The sequence below is a fragment of the Sitophilus oryzae genome, unplaced genomic scaffold (genome assembly GCF_002938485.1).
Source record: "Sitophilus oryzae breed Bouriz unplaced genomic scaffold, Soryzae_2.0 scaffold_1625_pilon_pilon, whole genome shotgun sequence".
In the NCBI taxonomy this organism is placed as follows: Eukaryota; Metazoa; Arthropoda; class Insecta; order Coleoptera; family Curculionidae; genus Sitophilus; species Sitophilus oryzae.
Genome location: NW_022146309.1, coordinates 55458 through 74677, shown reverse-complemented (window position 1 = coordinate 74677; position 19220 = coordinate 55458). Strand labels below are relative to the sequence as shown.

At 32.1% G+C, this 19220-nt stretch overlaps 1 protein-coding gene across 1 annotated transcript in view; it reads right to left on the bottom strand.

The window, feature by feature from the left end:
* Window positions 1-18742, bottom strand: part of LOC115880510 (zwei Ig domain protein zig-8-like) — an 81465-nt gene extending 62723 nt beyond the window's left edge. Inside the window, exons 1-2 of the mRNA XM_030897730.1 lie at window positions 18647-18742; window positions 8277-8517 (exon numbers count right to left, since the gene is read on the bottom strand). Of these exons, the coding sequence (XP_030753590.1) occupies window positions 8277-8517; window positions 18647-18742 (337 nt within the window). The remainder of the gene's footprint in view (window positions 1-8276; window positions 8518-18646) is intronic.
* Window positions 18743-19220: the final 478 nt, after the last annotated feature.

Sequence of the window (19220 nt, the reverse complement as noted above, 5' to 3'; positions counted from 1 at the left end):
GAAAATAAAACTGTTGTATGTACCTAAAAATTTATACGGAACTTTAGGTGGGCGAGTACGACTCGCACTTGTCCGTTTTTTTAATAACACTAAGTTAGACCATTGGGATATATATTTTTTATTAAGTTTCTTTTTATTAATTTTTGGCTTAAAAAGTATACCGGGTGCGTCTCAAAAGTGGCTCACCCCTATAACTTTTTTATTTTTTCAGATGAAAAAACGAGATTTGGTGTGTTAGTATATGACATAATCACTACCTGTTTTACCGGAAATGACTACAACTTTTGATTTTTAAATGGCACCCTCAGTGAGTGAGAGAGAGAGAGAGAGATATTAGTTTATAGAGCGCGTCAACATCAGCGAGGGTTTTTAGCGCTCAATAATAAGTTTTAGTTAATATGAGGTTATTTTAAATTATTAAAAATTATTTTTTTTTCGTTATGTTGATGCTCTCTTAGAATTCCATAACTTTATAAATCTTCGAAATGTTAAAAGGCGCGAAAATATTCTCAGCATTAACTCATCAGATAACAGCATTAAATAATCTAGACCTATGGGAGGCAACAGGTAAGCATTCAAAAAGAATGTGTCTCATTGACATTAAGTTATTGCATCAGGTGCATTTCGGAGGGGGTTCATTTCTGATAACATATAATTTGGTAAGGTATGAGTGTCCTGTGAGGGTTTTAACAACTTTCACCCTCAGTATATTTTTACTTTGTTCAATATAAAATGACACTCTAGATAGAATGACATATCATATGTCAACTTTTGACATTTTCGCATTTTGTTTATTTGAAATTGTAACATGCGTTTCATAACGACTCGAAATACCAAGTGAGCGGTACTAAATTATCGTAGAAAAATGCTTTTTCCAATTATGCGAATGAGCTACCTTTGTTCCATTTGAAAAAAAATGAGATATGATTAAATATACGATTTGGGCATCCTTTAACCGGCCAGGACAAGACACGAAAAACATTATCAAAACCTTTTTTCCAATGCTCCTTGATTAAAAATGAGTAATTTTTATATACCTAATCAACTCTAGATTGAAATTTAAAATACGATTTTTTAAGGAAAAAATGTCAAAAGTTGACATATATCATACTATTCAGAGTGACATTTTCTATTGAATAGTGTAAAAAAATACCAAGGATGTCATTCAAAAATCAAAATTTTTAGTTATTTCCGGTGAAACAGGAAGTGACCAAAAACAATTGAATACGTTGGTAAAAACATTTTACATACCAAATCTCGTTCTTTTATCTAAAAAAAAATAGAAAAGTTGTAGAGGTGGGCCACTTTTGAGACACGCCCGGTATTTGTGTGAGTAAGCAATTGATATGTAAAACCACCTACGTACTGTTAATTTAGAATAGTGTAATTTTTGCTAAATACGTTAAAAAATGTAACGCTTCAACGAAAAAAAGCGTTTTTTTTCTGCGAATTAAAACAAGTCAAATATAATTGCAGTTCAAACGACATGAATAATTCGATTAATTTATTGTTTGAAATTCATACACTATACGCATGAAAATCTCTTTTCAGATAAAAAATCGACATATTTTTTTCTCTGTGGTCCAATTCTGACAATTTATAGCATTTTCCTCTGATGAAAATTTATTTTTAATGGAAAAAACCTCGATGCCAAAACAACCATCCCTTATTCAACTTTTAGGTTTCCGTGAACTTTGCTCTAAAGCAACTTTTTTTTATAACACATTCGCCAAAACAACAAAAGAAAAAGGAAAAAATGAAAATCCATCCAGGAAAAATTATGAAACATGGGCACTTAATATTTTTCTTTTGACAAATTCGAATTTCCATATCACTTCTTGTTTTGGTAGTGCGAGCTTGTACGTGAAAAAGGCCGGAACGGAAAATAGAAGCCAACGAGGTGAATTGAAAACCAACTTATTTCAAAGTTAAAGTGTTTTCCTCTTTTGGAAATCCGCGAGGCTTTTTCCATTTTTGCGGTTTAAATGTAAGATATGAAAAAAATAAGCCTTTCTGAAGTTGGAGCAACGTTGATCTTGGCAACAATAGCTGAATTATTTCCAGGTTTTGGATTCTAAATATTTTTGACTTATGATATTTCCTGATCTGGTATGATTCTCGTATAACGCGAATATATTTACTGAAGTAGGAAAAATAAAAATTCCTTTTTCATACCGGGAAAAGAGAAGTAAAAATATCAAGTTTCAAATAATAGTGATTGGTTGTGCTTTTCTAGAAATTAACTCTACAGGGATATTCTTTCAAAACTGAAATTGACAGTGACATTGTTGCGAATACCAGAAAGGTTGTAAAATAGTTAGTTATGCAGCGTGGGGTAAAGCGTGGTCAAAAGTCCAGAAAAATAAGAAAATGATATTTACTGGTAATTATACAGGGTTGTTCACCACATACGACACGGAGTATTGTAACTAAACGAAGTTTTGGGTTCGTTGAAGGACTATTAGAGCTACAATTTAAAAATATTTTTACAAGATACAGACTACAAATAAATAAAAAAATATTAAAGTTGTAATTATTTAAATGAAACACCCTGTATATTATTACATTTTTAGTTTCTACGATGAAAATAAACGTTTATTTGATTATGGTTTATTACACTTAAACCTTACAGTTTTTGGAATATTTTCAATTTTGAGAAATTGCAGTAAAAATTATAAGGCTTTTCATTTCTTCAAGGGTATCAAAGTTCTTAATACTGAATATTTTTTCGTAGAAAATGCATTTCCTTATAATTTAGACCTCATTTATGAATATACCGATTGAATATTGACATTTTATATTGTTTTTAAACTAACAAATGTACAAAATGTACAGGTGCTAAAAACAATAATATTATTAGCTCATTTGTATACAAAAAAAAACTCTTTAAAAAGCCCTCTTTAACTCTCGCCCAAATATTAATTAATTGCATACTTAATTGTGTTAGTTAATAAATTATTCTAAATTATTGTGGATTTGAATCAGAAATCAATATAATAATATGTTATGAAAATGAACGTCCCTGTTGTTATAAATAAGCATTCGTCAAAAAATGGAAATAAAATTTATTAGGTGTTACTTTTTAGCACACTGTCTAACACACATACAAAATTCAGTTTTTTAGTATTTAGAGCAGTTATTATTAATTACAATTAATGTAGTGTAACAATCTTTTTTTCTAGTGAGCTATTACTAACGCCTAACAGCCGGTCTTTTTTCTCTCGGGCGCCACCCCCAAAATTTATAGTGTTTGAGAGATCACTTCGGCCAGTACGAGTAGCTTTTCTACAGTGGAGAATCCAGGGAAATGGGGTAAAAGCCAGTTAAAGTCGAATATATTTCATAACGAAGTTTATTTAAATAAATTAAATATGAATCCAATATCTTCAACCAAATCAAATATGAAGAAAATATTAAAACATGAAATATAGCAAAATCTAACACAGAGAAATTAAATCAGTTAATTACAATAGCAAATAATTAATTTCATATTATTTAAATTCAAACCTGTAAAGAAATATTATAATAGAAAATACTAGCAATACATATTCACATGCATCTTTAAATAAATCAAATATGAAAGAAATATTATTATGGTAAAATAAAAGAGGAATTTTAATTAACTCCTCATCTGTAAAGAAATTTTATACTATAAAAATAAAATAAAAACCCTACTGTGCTGAAACTAAAATTTGTGATTACTAGAACTCTGATGGGGTATCTGGTGGTTAAAAAAAAAGAAAGAATGCGATTACCTTTTTTTCTGAAGGAAATCGGCGTCGGATCAAACGAAACGGCCTGGTTGTCTGGATCGCCTACAGCAGCCCGGAATCCAGTCACACTAATTATTCACGGTCAGATATAAAGAAAACTTAAATGCTCGGTTTTTAACTAACTATACTCATAAATCAGAAATACGGTTTATACTTATTTTAAATCAAATCTCTGGGACCACGATTTATACTTATTTAAAATCAAAAACGGAGATACGGTACTTTTACTTTAAAACTCAGAATTCGGTTTTTTATAGCAGCGCTGATAAAAAAAATAACGGATCAGAATTGACTTAAACTCACGAGGTTTACTTAGTAAAGATCACCGGTACTTAGTCTCAACAGGAAGAACCCGTTTTCGCGCTCCCGTCGCTTAAATAATCTTTCCCGTCGGAAACCACGAACCACGTTCGGTTACCATCGTCCTACGACCCATCAAGATTCCTTACAGTAAAAAAAACGGTTTTTACCCGTCGATTCTACAAAAAACCATTTGCTGTTTGCACCAAAAAAAACTTCAACGTATCCATGCAAATCGACGAAATATATAACACAATTTTATCAGCAAATAATTTTTAGTATTAAAAATATTTTTCGGTTTTAGTCTACCATAACAGTTCTAAAAATAAAAATAAACCATACTAAGCTTGTCTAAGAATTATTTGTTACCATAATCCTTCAAAACAAATGAACATATCAAATTCTACTTATATACAGTATGGTTCATAAATCCACAAACGCTATCCGTTCTGGTGATAAAAAAAACAAATATTTAAACATTTACAATCAGAATATTAACGATAAAAAAAATAAAAAAGTTATGTCCCAAGGTAGGATCGAACCCTGGCTCTTCGGTGTACCAGCGAAGTACTTTCGCGCCGAGCTATCGTTAAGCATTTAACAGGTTAAATAAAAAAAAATATACGGACTTCATTACAGTAGTTTGAATACTGGAATCATATTAATTAGTCCTCTTTAATATTTTAATTTTTATTTTTGTTGTCAATTCTATGTTTAATACGAATAAATTTTCAATACAAAAACGCGGATTTTTCATGCAAAGATCAAACTTATTAGAGTAATTTACATTTTAATATGGCAATACTGTCGCTTTCAGTTCTACACTGTCTTTGATATGCCTTCGCTGGCCGAATTAGAGAATATAAGTGTTTTATGCATTGACCGCAGGAGGATTGGTGTTTCCACTGTACAGCACTTCAGACGTAAGGGGAAATCAAATCAGCCTTGTCTCGAATTTGTCCATTAGGTTGGGTATCTTTCCAATTCTTTCAGTTAACGGTAATAGTCTGATATATTTGGTATTAAATAATAATTATTATACCTTATTTTTAGAAATATATTTTTTAGTAAATTAAGGAACTGATATAACATTTGTTCTCAACGTAAATAAAAAAAACTATAAACAATATTTAAAGAAAATAATTTCTTCACAAAAATTAAATTTAACTAAACTTAACGTTTATTTAAATTTTTTAAATACCAACCACATTTAAATACAAATAGGATTAAAGGGAAGAATTTTATAAAACCGTAATATAAAATTGCTCTCTATGAAACTTACCTATGCAGGAATTAAAAATATTTAAATTGCTTAGATCTTTTATTATGCTAATGTAGAAAGTATTAAAGGACTAACAATTTTAGACATAGATATGCAAATTTTTTGTAGTTTTAAACGTCAATTGTCCAACTTTATGCAATATTCCACATTTATTTTTTTTTATTCCACTTATATTAAAGTTCTTAAAAAATTCTATAACTAAATTGCATAGTTTTATGCCCAGAATTTAAATTTTTTGAAAAAAAATAAAATAACAATTTTAAAAAGGATATTAAAAAGTTTCAAAGAGAAATATAATTTAATATGTGTGTAGTTTCAATTTATTTTTAGTATCAGCCCAGTGCACCACAAACATGTACAGGTTGTCCCATTTTAGTTGAAATCATACGGTATCTCCGTTATTAGTCAAGATAGAAGGGTGCGGTTTGCACCAACCGGTCCCATTTATTTGTCAAACGGAAGATACTGTTAACAAAATTTTCGTAGAGGTTTTGTTTGAAAATTTTGCAATTTGGGATACCCGTATCTCTGTTAATGTGAAAAGTCTCGAGAAGACGAAAACTGTTTATTGTAGAAATTTTTAGAATTTATTGTAGAAATTTTTAGATTTAAATAGAGTGGCGTACAAAAGTAATGAATAAAAAAGTTATGTTTTCTTAAATGGAACCCTGCATATTTATGAATTATATGATTTGGCTTGTCATAAGCTCCTCAAAAATATATATCACTCTTACTGTAATATTTAAATATTTTCATTAAAAAATCATTTTTATTTTTTAATGATAATTTTTTTAATGATATTATTAATTATATTTAATTTTATTGATAATAAAAGAAGCTAAAGAATTGAAAGTATACTGCTATCTGTCTCTTGTTTTATTTTGGGAGCCACTAATAAATTCTTTATATGTACCTATGTATATCATGAAAACTTAACATACTACCGCTATTTGTAAATCTTGGAAGCTATCGTACCGGAACATTTAGATATTCCTTTAGGTAACTTACGTGAAATACACTTTCAGCAAGATGAAATTCCCCCTCACAAGTTTGAAAATATTAGAATTTTGTTAAATGACTATTTCCCAAATCAAATGAACTGGGACACATGAGGCCAAACAATAGCCGCCCTGATCCCAGGATTTTTCCGTTCTCCGACTCTCTCTGTGTGTGTTTAGGGGTTCTTGCTATAGTTTGCGTACATACCACGCCCACTTATGGCCTAAAATTTTGTACACAGTGCTTGACCGGCCCAGGGCCCGAATTCTGTAAAAAAAAATAAAAAAAACGTTACGCTTTCAAAGCGGTGAGCGAAAGTATGCGATAAGCGGAACGTCAAGCAGTCAATTTTGGTATTCTCGTTGCTGTGCGAATCGTTTTCTGGATACGCGTTGAGCACATATTGACAGCATTGTAATTTCGCAGGTATCTAATAGTCAAATGTGACTAAAACAATGAAAAAATGTCAATGGTTACGTGAATTTTATAACACCTTTTTGGAGTTATGTCAACCTATTTTTCAATGGATATGTCATTTATTCTTATTAGACGAGGGAAATGTTGAAGACCATTCTCAGCATTTTTGATGTTTTGAACAATATTTATAGCTACCAACTTGTAATTTGTCGATTACTTTAGGAATTTATAGAACAAGTAGTAGTTTTCACTAAAGAGCAGATAAACGCACGAAATCAACAATTTTTTTCGATTTTCACTGACAGTTCGACAAGCAAAAAGATCCTTTAAGGCAACCGTTTTCAAAGCGCTTAGCGCAATCAGTAAAGACGATAAGCGCGTCAGACGAGAATACCCAAATCGGTAGTTAAGTGCGCGCTCAGCAAAAAATAACGTCATATACGCTGAGCGTGTAAAAGCGCTTAGCGTTTTCTAAGTTACAGATTTCGGGCCCAGTTATTTACGTTAGTTTAAACTCCAGTTTATTTTTTGCGCCACAGAAAATTTTACATAGTTTGCTCATCGTATCTATATTATCGTTACCAAGAATTAGGGGACTTAAGATCTCTGATTCTGTATACATATAGTCTCATATCCTAATCTGTGATACTAATAAAGAAAATTATATCTTTGACATATTGCATTAATAGTGAAAATTAAATATAAGTGTTATATATTTTAAGAAGCTTTATACAAGACGGTCATTATGCCTTATAAATATACAGGGTGTCATTTGAAGAAACATAACTTTAGTTCATAATTTTTCAAAATATTTTTTTTTTTGTAGAAAAGCAGCGAGAAAAATAGACTAAACCTATGTGTGTGTATTCTACGTAAAAGTTCTACAAGAATCAGTTTTTACCTTCTAGATATCTTTCACAGTAACGAAGCTAAGGGAGCTGCCCTAACCAAACCAATTTTTCGCGACAAAGACAGAAACGGCGGATATGAAAATTTTGTTGATAGCATCTTCCGTTTGACAAAAAACTTGAACAGGTTTGTGCAAACCGCATCCGTGTGATTTCAACTAAAATGGGACACCCTGTACAAACTGGTTTCCCCCGATCATCAAAGTGAATCAACCTAAGACCAGATGTAGGTTTGGATAGGTGAATATCTAGAATATGCCATCATGTTTCTATGTGAAAAACACGGATGCACAAATATGTTAATATGCGATGTAAGTAAACACACTGGCGAAGTCAATAGGTCATTATACATATAAAGTCCAACAAGTTAGGGAAGATTTCGACATCCGAAAAAATCAGGTAGAAAATTACAATTTATCTAGAATTAAAATGGCAGACATATGTCAAGTCTCTCGTTGAATAGACTATAATTATTTCCAGTAGTCTTGACATCCAAAGGTCGGGTAGGTGTATTTATTTTTAAAAAGTACTTTTTTCATAATACAAACTTAAATTATTGATTAATACCAATAAGTAATTGAAATAATTAATACTTACCGACTATCGTCAAAAAATACAGGCAACCAACGGGTGGAGTGGTGCTTATTTGACATTCGTATATACCAGAATCTTTCTTCTGTGGGTATCGTATTCTGAGAGTCCATTCTTCAGTGTGAGGAGTGTGGATAGCTTCGAAACGTTGATCAGACGTGTACGTATATCTACCTACTGTAAGAAGGTGTATGTCTCTATGACGCACCCAGGAAACCTGTAACAAGAGAAACAATTTGAAAATTATCTCATTCACAACATTTAAAAAATATAAAATATATTTTATTTTCTGCTTCACTATTATTGCTAGAATAGCAAAGACATTAACCAATCAATAGCGCTCGTTAATTCGTTTTATTCATATTATAATTTCATTATAATCTTATAGATCCTACAACAAAAGATTTGAATAAAAGTCCTGACAATATGACAGATAACTTGAAATTTCAAAAATTAAAAACCAAAAAATTATTTTTTTTTTTTTTTTTTTTTTTTATATTTATTATTAAATTGTTACCACATGTATGAATGTTAATACGAGTATATACTGATGATGTGACAAATACTCTATTTTTTATTTCTCCCCAGGATTTATCCCCCCCCTCCCCCATTTTGTTAATAATTAAGTTCAAACAATATTTTTTGCAGTTCAAAATAGTTTTAAAACGAAGTTTTGTATAATTTTATAGAGAATTACACAGATTACAGCAATTCATACCGTTTTCAGTATGTACTAAATTCCGAAGTTTGTCAAACCGCATTCAATTATTAACTTTAATTACTAAGTTTCTCGCCAAATCAATTAGATTACGTAGAGCAGAAAATTGGCATCTACCTCCCTATATGAGCATGTGAACTGTTAACTTGACAAATTACCTGAAACTTTCTACTCCCTTATGTAAAAAAATAAATGTATGTAAGATATTTCCGTAATTTTTTATATTTCTTTATATTTTACTGATTCACTTTGACGTCATATGGGAAAGCGGATAGTGAATATATTTAAAAATAAGGGAAGTACACCAGATTGCGGAAACTACCGGGGAATTTTACTACTGTCTATCGGAGGAAAGTTTTGCAAAAACTATGTCAAACCGCCTGCACCCACAAACAGAAAACATTCTTCCGAAATCACAAACGGGCTTTCGTACCAACCGCGGCAACGTCAATTCTGTATTCTCCGTCAGCCAACTAACAGAAAGTAGCGAGCAGCAGAGTAAATTTTATGTTGTATTGATTGGATCTAACAAAAGCCTTTTGGACTCTGTAAACAGAGGGTCACTTTGGGCAATTATGCAAAAGTTAGGAGTACCCATCAAATTTCTTACAGTGTGTGTAAAAACCTCCATAACAACAAGTCAAGAGTGTCATATGGGCGATCCCTTCCTGACAAATACAGGGGTTAGGCAGGGATTTGTCTTAGCACCTCTCCTATTCAACATATTCAGGTCGAGTTCTTTATTATAGTGGACACCAAACTGCAGGAAAGAGGAATGGTCATTAGATACAGATACGATGGCGGTCTGTTTAACATAATAAGACTTAGGGCAAAAACACACGTGCGCTAATTTATCACATAACTTCAGTACGCTGATAACTGCGCTCTAGCTGCAAAAACGTTACAGCAATTACACGAAATGCTGAACATATATGCTACCTGGACATACGAAGTTTTGGGCCTTAGGCTCAACATCGATAGAATAAAAATCGTATGCTATAAAAATTGGAGGACTATTGGAGTATGTAGCGGAATTCAGTTACCTCGGCACTTAAATTTCGGAAAAGGCTAAAATCGACTCTGAAATACAGCACAGAATTAGCAGCCCCTCAAGAGCTCTTTCTTTTGTGAAATTAAAAGACACAGTTTTTCGCCAATCATGACTTGAGCAATGCACAAAAACGGAACATGCAATGTACAGATAACAATATCAATAATGTTATATGGAAGCGGAACCTGGGTGCCGCATGCCGTGCCGCCGGCACATGGACGGATTATTTTTGATTTTCTTTGCATATCCGTTATACGTTGATACGTTGGTCCGACGGTGCTCTGATTGGTCATAGCTTTTTCGCGCCACTTTTTATCGGTAAATATTTTACTTCAACCCGTCAACGTACCCGTTCGCTACGATAACGGGCGTTTTGACACTTTTTTGACAAATTTAATCTAACCTTTAAATAAAAATAGAAGTAAAATAGCAAAAAATCGTTATGAATACGAAAATATAAAATGACACGAACGTATATCCGACAAAACGGAGGCATGAAATGCAATAAATTTAAAACTGGGCGTTATTTTCAACCAATCAAAGTTTTTAAATTCTACCAATAAAATTAATATCGTATCAATGTATCGCCGGACAACGGATGCATGAAAATCAAGCTTAAATATGTTGCAATAGAGACACCTTAGACAGTTGTTAATAATCAAATTGAACCACCATGTCTCAAACGTATCGGTCCTTGAAAACTAACTGCGAGAGCGCTGAAATCATGATTACCAAATTCCGCTTAAGATATATGAACAAGTATGCAGAATCGGTGGAGAAGCAGCGTACAATAGAACGCAATGCAGAAGAATTGTAAACTCAGTTGTTAACAACCAAAAAATAAACAGGCATCAAGGTAAGTGCGGAAGAGAGATAACATATCACGTATCGGGATTGTCAGTCACAGAAAAGCTTCATGAAGAAAGTAAACGCCTTTAAAATCATAATTTGATGCGTAACCATCTTCAAATACTCGTCAGCGAGTAATAGCAGTAGTAGTAGTATTTAATATTTTGATATAATAGGCAATCTGGAATAAAATTGAAAATTGTAAAAAAAAAAAAAAAAAAAAAAAAAAAAAAAAAAAATTTTATATAATTAAATACTTATCCCTTTGTTGGCCACTAGGGAGAAACATACTCTCGAAATGAACGTTTTCCGACTGCAATTTACTCACTTAGCGCCATTAAAATTCGAAGTTTATCAAACAGATTTAATTGCTAACTTTCCTTCTCTCAAGTTTGTATTTAAAGTAGCGATAAATTACACTATCTCCATTAACTAATGTGATTATCTTAAAGTTAAATCCTTAAGAAAAAAACGCTCTTTGTTCTACCTTAAACTACTATATATACTAGTACTGGGAATCATTTAATGAATACTATCGAAACATTTCGATAGTTGCAATTCATTCGAATAATTAGATAGTAAGAAAACATTCGTCGAAAACTATTCGAGTAAAAATATCGAATAGATGCGTCATCTGCCTGGAAATATATTAATTCGGCGGCAAAAACCATTCATTTAAAAAATTCATTCATTTGTAAAATTCATTTATTCGTCAGGATGGATTATAATAAAATATAAACTGGATTTAGTTGTCGCCCGGCGACGTAGGTTTCTTTTCAAGAAACCCGACAGCGGTCGGCGTTCGGTGGCAATGGTATGAAAAAGGCATCTTTGGATTTTGAGTCACGATAAAGATAAAGACAAGGACACATTATTTTTTTTATTGAGGTGCTAGTATTTACACAGAAAATACATTATGAATGGCGCTGTTGCCGTATATTCGTATTAGTTCGTATTAGCAAAGAATATTATTCTTGGGTATTATAGTTAGTTAGGGATAGTATGACCTGTGGTATGACTATATTTTGCATTTTTTTTATTAATGTCATTCTGTTGTTACACTGCAATAATACTTTTTATTTTGGATGTAGGAAAATGATTTTTACTGTTTTGCCAAAACTGGTTTAATAAATAATAATAATCAGTAATAATTTGTTATACCTATTAACAGCAAAATTTAAAATCATTTAATATAAACATTTTTTTTTAAGTAGCAAAATATAAACAACAAATTAGAAGTCAAAATTAGTTTAAGTATTAATCCTATTTAAAAAATAATATAGTTCCTAAATTTTTTGGCAACGTTGGTTTATTAAATAATAATAATTACAGAACTAAATTGTTATATTAACAACAAATTTTAAAATCATGAAAATATAAACATTTATTAATTTTTCTACATGCAGTGTAATAGAAGAAAAAATATAAACAAAATTAGTAATCAAAATTATATATGTTTATTACCTTTTATTACTTTTGTATTAGTATTTAAAAATAGTATTTGGTTTTACTGGCATTTACTTTAAAAAATAAATGAAATATTTCTTCGCAAAAATCTACATGTAAGAGAATTAGCATAAACAAAATACAAATATCGTTAACTTTTTTAAATTGGCACGTGTAAACTTTAATCAATCAATTTAATTTTATCATCCCAAAATTTGAGTTCGATAAACATTTACTTAACCACATTACTTAAATATGATTATTAAGTTCAACTAATTCATATTATCAAACATCTAAAATACAAATGTATATGTATTTTTAAATTAATTGTAAGTTCACCTCATCTCTCTTAAAAATTGTTACTTCTCAAAATTTCCCATTAAAAAAATAGACCATATACCGTATAAAATTAAATAATTGAAAGATCGGAAAATCACACAAATTTCGGAAAATTTTGACCACCTGCAAACGTACACAATCGTCAATTTAAAAAATTACTACTTTCAGTATTTTAAACATTTTAATAAACGCAAAATAGCACAGTATTTAGAAGGCAAGTTATAAAAAATTCTGAAGAACTAATAATGCACTGACGCAGACAAAAATCAAAACGAATACTAAATTTCATTTATCTAAAGCATTCGATAATCGTGGCTTAACGATAACCATTTAGTCGCACGGCGAGTTTGTCACATATGCTTTAGTTAGTAGTACAAATGAATGAATGATTTTATTCGAATGAAACCATTCGATAGTTGAAATCATTCATTCAGTAACCATTCTGATAGTCTAATTCATTCGATAGTTCCCATCGCTAATATATACATACATCGGTCCTAGAAATAAGTGCAAATATTTTTATAATTGGTAGTATTATAGTTCGACCCCAGGAACACGGCCATGAGGTTTTTTATTGCTGCAAAAGAAAGTTGAAATTTATATTTTTCTTGACATTTTACGGAAAATATTGAAAATATTGTAATTAAAAAATATTAGATAATGATTAAAACTAAATATTTTTGTGTCACCTTAAAGGAATGCAATGTTTTCGTTTTTTCATATCAGTTTAATATAGTACTATTACATACAAATTAATGATATTTATTTACCCCTGTTTAGTTATTTTTTCTGAAGCCACCACAAAGTTTGACCTTGATTACTTCGCGAAGTAATACGAAGAACATATGTCGCAACTGATCGAAACATTTCCGGAGGAAAATCCAAAAAAATAAAAAACAAACAATCAATCACGGCTTGTCTCGGTGTATTTCGTTGTGTTTCGGAGTTTGCGACCGAGACAAGCCAAGATGCTCCGCAACATAAGAAAGACATTGAGTTTTTTCTCCAAAAGTATTTCGAAAAAATGCTGTGTAGAGGGGTGTAGAGGGTCTTTAACCCTTAACCGGCCCGGTAATAGATATGTATCATAAATGGTCCGGCGTAGTCTAGACTACGCTCTAAAAGTTAAAACACAATAAAAAACTAAAATAACAAATTTTTATTTCATTGTATATTATATTATATATTATTAAACTAATCTAGACAAAATGGGTTCAATTAATATAAACTTTCAGAAAATATAGTACAAAGTAAAATACCATACATATAAATTTGGAAAAAAAAACAATATAGGTTTTTACTTTAAGTCAAAAATAAAAACCTATAATAATTATTATGTAAAAAATAAGTTATAAAACTGGAGTTAAAGGAGAAATTTTGTAGTTACAGCATAAGGCAAATTTCATTGATTTCCTGAACATGTTTTACACAATGGATTCGTACATTCTAGGCATTAAAAATAATTAACTAGGATATAACATTGTCTTTGACTAGTATAAGAACTCTAGGATAAAAAATATATCTCCGTAGGCGTCTTCTGGTTGTACAGGAATTGCAAGTATTCTACCAATTGTAAAGCGTATTTCTCGTGGAATATTTGACATTGTCAAACGCATTTGTCTGGCAGATTGTCATATTGTCACTGTCACAGTCCTCATCATATTATTTTTATAGAGTTTCCTCATAACTAGAGTCTCCTAAACGCACTTTTCGAAGACCCGGTCATATTTTACAAAATTTGTCATACATAAAATTTTACACAAACGGTCCGGCGTCGTATGTGAGACTACGGCTTCAGTAAAGTGTTCCAGAACTTCTAAAAAACTAATCCAGTTTGGGTATAAATATGGCTATCAGTTGTTGACCTAGAGGGGCAGGATTAGCTAGAACGCCAATCGTGTTGGTGGTCCCAGTAACTACTGAGACTGAGTTAATTATTTGGCGTAGTCTGTCAAACGACTCCGGACCAGTTAAGGGTTAAGACTTAAATATCTCTATCTGGATCTTCAGTGGATTTTTCTAACATTACAAGTCTAAGCAGCGTCGTGCTGGTTAGTAGCGTTTGTTAAGGCCTGATTCTCTGGGCTGTACAGGTGGGTCAAATTCGACGCTTTTAAATGGAAACGCCTCTTTTCTATAGGAGATAGACGCAAAACTAATATCGGTGCCTGGAGCTTAATTTTCATCAAAAACATGATAGTGAAACCGCACATCATTATCTGTTACCGTTTCGAGTTACGGGTGTTTTTCAAACCCCATACACAATAAAGATTTGGGTAATTTATAATAAACGGAAATAAATATTTTTGTGCTCTTCCTATGTATGTAAATATATATATAGTCCTTCCATGTATTTAAACAGATCAATATGTTGACTTTCGTTAACTTATACCACTAATTTCAACTTAAAAATGTTTGCTAGATTTTACTCAATGTTTATTCAAAATATTTTTTATCAATTTTAATGGTTCTTTATTTTTTATCTCGAAAACTGTTAGAGATAGGTATAAATTTGGTTTATAAATAGATTTTTTTTTTTTTTTATGAAAAATAATATCAAAAATGTAATACATTCCCGGTGTCTCTTTGTAAAATAACGAAGATGGTGTATCAAGCCATAATAAAAGCGGCAACACTCGTACCATTGAAAAATGACAGATGAAGTAGGTGCCATTATGCAAAATCAAAATTTTGAAAGAAAAGGTGATCTACCTCGATTCTTCATAAACGATCGCACCGCGGAATTACCTCTGTATTTATCTCTAAAATCTAGAAATTTTGGTATATAATATTTCGTTAGAAGATTTGGCGGTATTTTGAAATGACAATATCAAAATGTAAACTTGTCCAAACTGTACAGAGCAATTGCGGATCGATTCCTCATTAATCAAATTATGCATTTATAATCGGACATAAACAAATACGTGTCGCCAAATGGCAGTAGAAACTGTTTATTTGAGCGTAACACGTTCTGCTATATCGGCCGATAGCCTTTATTGGGTCAATTTGTGGTGCGACCTCAAGTACATTTGTTCCATTACGGTTTGTCATTGTAATGTTATGAATATTTGATCATGAAATATATATACCCTATAGAATTTTCATTTATGCCTATTGGAGTAATGATCTATACGAATTGTCCGATTTTGTATTTAAAAAAAAAAATGATAGCCGTGACATACAAAATTTATATCTGTTGTTTATTTTAAGGTATCTCTGCAAAGAAAACTAATTTATGTGGAATAGCTATTTATTTTGAAGTAGTAAAAGTTAGTGGAACCCTAAATGTTTTAGTTTCAAACATTTTTTTCTCAAAAAAAAAAAAAAAAAAAAATAGAAATTTAAAAATATTTTTTTTTTTTGTAGACACTCATTGTAAAGAAACCAACCTGGTTAGTGGCTGTTTTCTAAAATACAGGGCGAATCTGAAGTTATTGCATTTTTGACTCCTCTAGAATAGATTTTCGCTGATGAAATTGTTCTTAAAATAATGTTTTTTTTTTTTTTTTTTTTTTTTTTTTTTATTTTATTATAATATATTCTATACCATTTTCAAATCCAAGTGGAAATTCATTATTTAAATCGCGCCAGGCGGGCTACTCAAACAAATTCACATTATTCCGCGCAACGTAGTTCTGAGCCTCAAATTTTTGCTATTGGTCATTGCAAACCGTTTTGCGATTTCACCACTCAATATACAAGAAAGGTGGTATTCATCATCCCAAATGTTTTGTGAGAATTATTAAAGAAAACACTGATTCTATCCCAACAGAAGAGAGGGTTAAAATCCAGCTCTATATGTAAAATTGTCGCGCTTATTCACAGTCGTAGACAACATGATTGATACAGCGATAACGACCTAAAAGCTGCACAAGCGGTAGATGCGCGGAAGCCATAACGCGATGGAAGCGCAAAATGACGACCAAGCCAAAACTGGCATAAAATGTTAATAATACCACAGATTATAGATTATAATTCGGTTTTTTCAGACATATCTTTGTGGTCCTCGGAATCAGGCACCCGTAGTTACGCAATTAGCTTCCGAGGCCATAGCACGCCCACCCCATGGTCTCTGTAAATTGCCAGCGCCCGACCGGCAGAGTTATTACAGAGATATCGCAAAACACCGAAATAGTGCTGCCGCGCATTGCTGCACCTTATCAGCGTATTCTAGTTGCGAGTTACTATATGCGAGTGAGTGAATGCACGCCTGCTAATAATTGCCACGTCTGATGTAATGACGATTATACCGCCAAGCAATATATTTTAAATAATCGTTTTAAAATTGTTTAGCCAGCGTGGTGGTATTTACAATCAGCTGGCTTTATGAGATCTTTATTTTAGGGTTATGTTTGTTCACATTGAAGCCATTAGGTAATTTGATATTTGGTATTAATTGCCTACCGAATAAATATGGCTCCAAAATATGGATTCTCACCTTCTAGTTATTACAGCGAACCTATAAAGAGGATCAAGTCTTTGTCTGGCGTAGACGTTGAATTTTAATGCGAAACTGTTTATTGGTCCAATTTTGAACATCATGGTATGTTGGTTGGGGAATTTTTCGCAAGACTTAAGTGATTCTGTAAAGATTTAAAGTTTGGGGGGCGGGAAAGTAAAAGTGTTTTCAACATTTGCGCAATATTCAGATTTCGGCAGTTCTGCGGGTTTAAGCAGAATGGTAATGCATCTGCCATCATCGGCTTTGAGATTTACGCCGGAGAAAAGCCAAAAGTAACCGGAAAGATTTCCGGTGGGTACGGGTTCTCGGCGTTGCCATGGTTTCATACATATGTAAGTGACAATTTTCTGCAAACTCCAAGTTATCGAACCGGTACAGACAATCTGCACCCTAAATTCCTTTCTACATCTCTTTATCCTCATTTCCTTTGAATTGAACGGCTAAGCAACCCCTATTTGCTTACGAATTTAAACATTTCCACGTCCCAGCAAAATGCACCTCATTGCCTTAGTAAATAATGGCAAGTCATGTAAATTAATTTCCGTCCAATCACACAACCGTAATCATATCTGTAATCATTAAAACAAATTTGAACTTGATTTGTTTCGTTCCAGAACCTTGCAGCATGCGCAACGGAAATAAATGTTACTATATTTCCTTCTGCGTATGCGTATTACAGTTCTAGGATTGTTCAGAATCTGTAATAAGAGAAACCCGAAAAAAATATGTATTAAAAAAATATAAAATGTGTTTTTTTTTGTTTTATATTAAAAAGTCAAACAGTTTATCCTTGTGTACGATTTTTCTTAAATCTTCAGTGAAGGTAAAAATAAAATGTCCCTAAAAATTCGCGACTGTATGGAATAGGTCCAAATTTTGCGAATATTTTTTGGCAAATCGCTTTCCGCAATTCGTAATTCGCGTCAACAAGAAACAAGCTTTAGGTTTAGCGTGGCATAATGTGACTGCAGCCCTTAAGAGAATTCATTGTCAGTTTGCTTTTCGTCGTCCCACTGGCAGGCGTTAAACAATAAAGCACTCCAGCATGCACTTTAGCCCTAGCTCTTAAACTAGGTAAAATGTTACCACCTCTAAAGTTTTAAATCTAAAAGTAGTTTAAGTTTCTAGCTAGCGGACGAATTTTAAATAGCTCTTTCTCCGATCCGATAAACCACAACGAAGAGAGCTACCACCCACCAATGCAAAATGGAAATAACATCTGGCCTTATTAACGTCCACATGCATCGCTATTCCTATTTTAGTTGATATCTCTATTACGTTGCTTATTATTTTACGTGGAGTTTATTTCGCGCATTGAAATTCTGAATTTGGTTTGCATTTGCCATGTTTCAAATTTTCGTACCTACTTTGAATTAGGGAGGAAGATTTTTATCTGTATACATATAGCATACCAAATCCGTGATAATAATTCTATTTTAAAACTAGGTTTATTTATGTTAAAATATAAATTCACACCGCATCTTTTACCCTAATTTGAAACACGTAATTACTATCACTCTCAGCCACGATTCCACCATCGTTCCCTCAGAGATATGCCCTGTGTAGCTGAGCCCATTGTTGCCCATTGCGGCTGCAACAAAAGCCATCCTGGTAATTCCCAAGTTACTATCCATCTAATAGATCTCTTCTTTTAATTCCTCATGGGTAACATGCTAGAATTTTGTGGTACATCTGTTGTCCGCTCTTTTCTTGACAGATGTCCCGCCCATTGCCATTTAAGGGATTTCCACTCTGTGGATGGTATCTATTATCGTATTGTCGTATCCACGGTATTCTTTTACGATCCCTTGGTCATTCCCATATTTCATTCCATTCAGTACAAAGGACCTGCAGTTTCCTTTATGATGTCCGTCGGCGTCCAGATATCGCATGTATAGAAGGCCAAGGACTTGTAGTACACATTGGTCGGATGTTTTTTGTTTAGATAGAGGACATTCCAGATTTGAATATGATTGAGTTTCCTCCATAAATACTCCATGCTAACTTAATTTTCCTGTTGATTTCTTCTAGTAGATATTCCGACGTGTGTATTCGTTGCCCCAAATATATTTTTTCTTCTAAAAA